General features: G+C 42.0%; 2 protein-coding genes across 2 annotated transcripts in view; both read left to right on the top strand.

Annotated features, from left to right (window-relative positions):
- LOC310873856 (protein NLRC3-like) overlaps nucleotides 1-6,000 on the top strand; it is a gene marked incomplete at its 3' end in the record, with an annotated part of 337,331 nt that overhangs the window by 105,331 nt on the left and 226,000 nt on the right. The gene's annotated exons all lie outside the window — the stretch shown is intronic.
- Nucleotides 3,425-6,000, top strand: part of LOC310873314 (uncharacterized protein) — a gene marked incomplete at its 5' end in the record, with an annotated part of 57,946 nt that continues 55,370 nt past the window's right edge. The window contains one exon of the mRNA XM_083785663.1: nucleotides 3,425-3,557. Within this exon, the coding sequence (XP_083641789.1) occupies nucleotides 3,425-3,557 (133 nt within the window). The remainder of the gene's footprint in view (nucleotides 3,558-6,000) is intronic.

The following is a 6,000-nucleotide window of genomic DNA, read 5'->3' as shown; positions in this document are numbered from 1 at the left end:
GGCCTCTATAGTTCCACACTCACTCCAGAAGGCCACTATAGTTCCACACTCACTCCAGAGGGCCACTATAGTTCCACACTCACTCCAGAAGGCCACTATAGTTCCACACTCACTCCAGAGGGCCACTATAGTTCCACACTCACTCCAGAGGGCCACTATAGTTCCACACTCACTCCCGAGGGCCACTATAGTTCCACACTCACTCCAGAGGGCCACTATAGTTCCACACTCACTCCAGAGGGCCACTATAGTTCCACACTCACTCCAGAGGGCCACTATAGTTCCACACTCACTCCAGAGGGCCACTCCCTGTGTCCCCTAGGGTAGGTACCCTCACATGTTCTCCCCGTGTCCCCTAGGGTAGGTACCCTCACATGTTCTCCCCATGTCCCCTAGGGTAGGTACCCTCACATGTTCTCCCCGTGTCCCCTAGGGTAGGTACCCTCACATGTTCTCCCCATGTCCCCTAGGGTAGGTACCCTCACATGTTCTCCCCGTGTCCCCTAGGGTAGGTACCCTCACATGTTCTCCCCGTGTCCCCTAGGGTAGGTACCCTCACATGTTCTCCCCGTGTCCCCTAGGGTAGGTACCCTCACATGTTCTCCCCGTGTCCCCTAGGGTAGGTACCCTCACATGTTCTCCCCGTGTCCCCTAGGGTAGGTACCCTCACATGTTCTCCCCGTGTCCCCTAGGGTAGGTACCCTCACATGTTCTCCCCGTGTCCCCTAGGGTAGGTACCCTCACATGTTCTCCCCGTGTCCCCTAGGGTAGGTACCCTCACATGTTCTCCCTGTGTCCCCTAGGGTAGGTACCTTCACAAAGACATGCCGTAATCCTTGTCTTAGTTTTTTTAGTTTATTTATGTTGTTTATGTTGTTGTTGTTGTTGTTGTTAGGTGCCGATGGGAGGCGAGCAGCGAATGAGGACGCTTCCTCCTCTGGTGTGGGAGGAGTTTACCCTGGAGGGACAGGGTCACATGACCGCCAGCGCTGACCTCACCATGTCCTCCGCAGGTCAGAGGTCACACACCTGAGACAACATGTAGTCCAGGAAGGAAGTGAGCCCAGTGTCCATGACATCAGAGACACCGGGCTCACTGATACAATCTATAATATCTAAAACCACACATTACACACATAAAGACCCCCAGGAAAGTGTTCTAAAGCTTCTAAACGTCATTAACATATATCTTTTTACAAAAAGTGTGAAGTGTCCCTTTAATGATGTTGTGGATCTGAGCCGACTGTTTACTGAACGTGGATGTAAAATACACATTGTTTTTTTCTGTTTATCACTGAAGGGGCTCTTTCTGTCCGTCGCTTTACCTTATATTAAGGAGTGATGTTTTTCTGTTTATCACTGAAGGGGCTCTTTCTGTCCGTCGCTTTACCTTATATTAAGGAGTGATGTTTTTCTGTTTATCACTGAAGGGGCTCTTTCTGTCCGTCGCTTTTACCTTATATTAAGGAGTGATGTTTGTAGCCGCGCTCCATGAACCGGTTATTCATGTCAACAGCTTTAAGGAGAAGTCATTTTCATGGTCACAAGTTGACCGAAGGGGATATTTTTGATGAGGTGAGAAGGATGAAAGCTGTCGCCATGGGTTAGGGTTATTATTATTATTATTATTATTATTGGCTGTTTGTATTCTTTTTGGAAAAATATAAAAAGATACTCCTGTGGAAAGGCTATATTATTTTACTTATATTGACCCTATAAACAATTTAATAATAATAATAATAATAAAACTTTATTTGTATAGCACCTTTCATGACATGAAATGCAGCTCAAAGTGCTTTACAGAACAATGGAGAATAAAAGAAAAGCAAGGCAACGACATTAAAAAACAAGCAGTAATGCAATGCAGTGAGGACATGAATAACAAAAAAAATAATAGATCAATTAAAAGCAAGGGTGTAGAAGTGGGTCTTGAGCTGAGCTTTAAAAATGTCTACAGAGGCTGCCTGACGAAGGTACAGTGTTATTAAACTACAGAGGCTGCCTGACGAAGGTACAGTGTTATTAAACTACAGAGGCTGCCTGACGAAGGTACAGTGTTATTAAACTACAGAGGCTGCCTGACGAAGGTACAGTGGGAGCTTGTTCCATGCCGACGGCCCCGTATTTTTTAGTTTAATTTAGTATTATTTAGTATACATGTAAGGTTTTGCCCCCTCAAATGATACCTCGATCGTCAGATAATCCCCACATATCCTACAACAACTTCTGTGAACAGACTTCACTGACTGTAGTAGCTTTTCATATTTATATTAATATTTATAATGCTGTCATGAAAGTTTTATAGTTAGAGAAATTCAAAGTCCAGCCGTCTGCCGTCCAGCCTCTCCCACTGCTCTCAAAGGGCACCTACGGACGGCTGCAATTCGAAACTGGCCTCTGTAAGATCTGACTCCCCCCCACCCCACCCCCCCTTTCCCCTCACTGTATATGTATCTTTTCCCTTTTTGCTTCCTATATGATGAATTCCTGTTCTGTTCTTTAGCTACATAGAAATGTCTATTTGTACGTCTCTAAATGTTTTGATGAATTGAACAAGTTGGACCCTGTTGTAAACAAGTGTAATGCTTAATTGGGTCGTCCACTCACAGTTAACAGTCATTGTATTGAGTTTGTGCTTGAAATGTACTGTATATTCTGCAAACTGTTAATAAATATTTCAATCAATGAAAGCTGTCGCCATAGTATAGTGTTACGATCCGTGTGTCCTTCTGGAAAATGGTTGTGTGTATTATAGCTTTACTAAATAAACTTGGCCTCATTGTTTGTTTAACTGTATGTATAATGTGTTTCATTTTCGTTTTATTTTTCGTTTTGTCATTATTATTTATTTATTTTTGTTCTTTATTTATTGTTGTCAAAACATTTCGTGATAATATTTTGTTTGTATTTGTGCTGCCATGGGGATGTGGGGGGGGGGGGATATATGTAAATTGTTTTGAAAATACTTATTTGTAAAGAAAATCAATAAACATTTATTTATTCTAGCGAAAATGTAACTAATTCAGCAGCAGTAACATTAGCGTTTTCTCTCAGTTAGTTGATTCTTCATATCCATATGAGTGAAGCAGCCGGGATGACATGTTTATTTTTCAAACACAGTTCTTATATGAAGCAATCTAAAAAATCCTCCTATGGCGATTTCAATGCAACTAAAAAAAATACATGAACATGGGGACTGACCTCTACTGAAAGTGACGGCAGACTTCGGTGTGCGGTATCTCCGAACGCGCCCAACATTTCACGGGGGCGTGTTGATAAAGGGGCGAGTCGTCTGGTATCCTTTAGGCTCAGGGTTAGATAGGGCAAGAGGGGGGAAGGTTCACTTCAGTTCACTTCTTCATTCACGGCCAGAGGACGGACGGGAGGTTCACTTCAGGCCACGGTTCCTAAAACAAGAACAAAGATGGAGGTCCGCTCGCTGTCGCCGTTCTTCGCAGTAAACGGAGTTTTAACAGCATCAAAGTCGCGGATTAATCTCTACATGTTGTTGGTGCTGTGGAGCAGCGTCTGTAGCGTCGGTAACACACCTGTGAGAGGTAGGCCTACACTTCATTCTCATTTACACTCACTTTTATACTAACCGTCTGAAAACGAAACCGAACGTTACACTTTTTCACTGGGAAAACAAACGGGTGTGGTTTTCGTAAATGGATTCAACGTATAGTAACTATATAGGCTGTTATTTATAAGTTCTAACGCTGTAGCCTATTATGTGTGACTATAGCTGTCCAGAGGACTAGGAGAGGCTCTAGTCTAGGCTATGTAATGCTTTATTGAAGAGGTAGAAAATAAAAGGTTAAAATGTGGATTCCCCTCCCCCCAGTAGCCTAAGGGCCAGTTTCACTCAGAACGTTCTGGTTGACATTATTCTGGCTATTACAGCCAGGTATAGGCTTCTCAACGTTTCTGGCTCTGGGGACCCCCGTACATGCTTTGATTGGCCATGTCTCTGCGGGGACCCCCCCTGGGTGGGGACCCCCCTACATGCTTTGGCCAGCTCATTCTGTAGCTCTGAGATGAGGTCACACACTGCCCCCCCCCAAAGTTTCCCAATACTTTAATGTCTCCAGCCATGTTGCCTCAGAATTCTTTAGGGTCACCAATTTGAGCATAACAGCGGAGCGCAGCTAAAAAGTGGCATAACGTCACAGCAACAGACCCACAGATAATAATAATGCAGCTGGTAATTTATTGATTTAATCAATTTGGGCTTGTTTCTTATTACTTATTAGTAATTAATCCAAAACGTGCAGGGGGGGGTGGCGTGTAGGTTTACACTAATTCAACCACTAATTCAACCTTAACATCGAGCCTTTACGTCCCGTCTTTTGTCAGTCGCTTCCATGTTTATCAAGGAAGTTGAAAAGCATCATTTTCGTTTTGATTGTATATTGCTGTATTGTTTTATTGTTCTTTCTGCTTTGGCAATGTAAACATATGTTTTCTCATGCCAATAAAGCCTTTTGAATTGAATTGAATTGAAACGCTTTAGCGCCCCCCCCCCCTTGTCGAAAATGTCCAACTGACTTCAGCAGTTCACTCGACATGCACGCGCACACGCACACTTCCTTGATAAACATTATTTTCGCTCCTATGCCACCAAAATGTGGAACGCCCTACCAACAGTCATTAAGACATGTGAATCCCTTGACTCCTTCAGAACCGCTCTCAAAGGGAACCTACGGACGGCTGTGATTCGAAACTGGCCCCCGTAAAATATGAATCCCCCCCACCCCCCCTTTTTCCCCTCACTGTATATGTATCCTTTCCCTTTTTACCTCCTTTATGATGAATTCCTGTTCTGTTCTTTAACTACATAGAAGTGTCTATTTGTATGTCTCTAAATGTTTTGATGAATTGAACAAGGTGGACTTCTTCTTCATGGTGGTTATTCTCTTAAAACAACATTTAGGTCTATATGGTTAAGATAAAGGTTATTCACTTAAAACAACATTTAGGTCTATATGTTTAAGATAAAGGTTATTCACTTAAAACAACATTTAGGCCTATATCTATATGTTTATGATAAAGGTTATTCTCTTAAAACAACATTTAGGTCTATATCTATATGTTTATCATAAGGTTATTCTCTTAATGATTATTATCAATAAATTAATAGTATATCCATATTACCCAGCAATATGAAAACATCCTCATCATTAACCACATGAACCCCCACTAAGCCTGGGGGGGGGGGGGGGTACACCAAAAATAGCCGATCTATAAGCAACGTGACGTCCGTATTGTGAGCTTGTAGATCGGCTACTTTTGGTAAAGAATTACCGAAAGTAGCTGATCTACAAGCTCGCAATACGGACGTTTGGTGTTAACAAAAACAGCAGTCCAATAAATTGCTTAATGAGGTTTTCATGTATTTTTCGGCAATTCAATGAAAGTGTTTATATTTCATGGCAGGAATTAATGAATAGCGTATTAATAAAACATGTGTTCGTGAGTTAATGACAATGAATGTGTCTCACGTGCATTATATTTAGCCTACGTTTGTGATAAAAATAGGTTATTCTCGCAAATATATTCTACAGCAACTGATTCCTCTCCTAACGTCATGCGCTGGTGATACAATAGTGATATTATTATGGGTGATACAATGAATCAGAATAGTAATACTATTATTATTATTCCCATTTTGGGCGCGAACCCCTTTTGGTGTTTTAAACATTACGTTATCATTTAAAAAATCGTGAAAATGTGGCGCAAAGACATTTTATAAATTTCGACGTCGGGCCTAAATAGCATACCTTGTGAATAATCTCTTATCTGGTGAATTACTCTTTTGTACTTTTTATTTTCATACTTTCTGAGTGCAAATGTGCACTGTTCTAATCTTGTGATACTATACCATGTGAATATTCTCTCCAATGGTTGTACAATGCTGCTGCTACTGTGTTCTAAAACATACTGTACTACTGCACTTTTGCCCAAGACAAATTTCCCTGTTGAGGCAGCGGTGGCCGAACG

The sequence above is a fragment of the Protomyctophum parallelum genome (assembly GCF_964188405.1).
Source record: "Protomyctophum parallelum genome assembly, chromosome: 16".
Classification (NCBI taxonomy): domain Eukaryota; kingdom Metazoa; phylum Chordata; class Actinopteri; order Myctophiformes; family Myctophidae; genus Protomyctophum; species Protomyctophum parallelum.
This window is presented reverse-complemented; position numbering and strand designations above follow the sequence as displayed.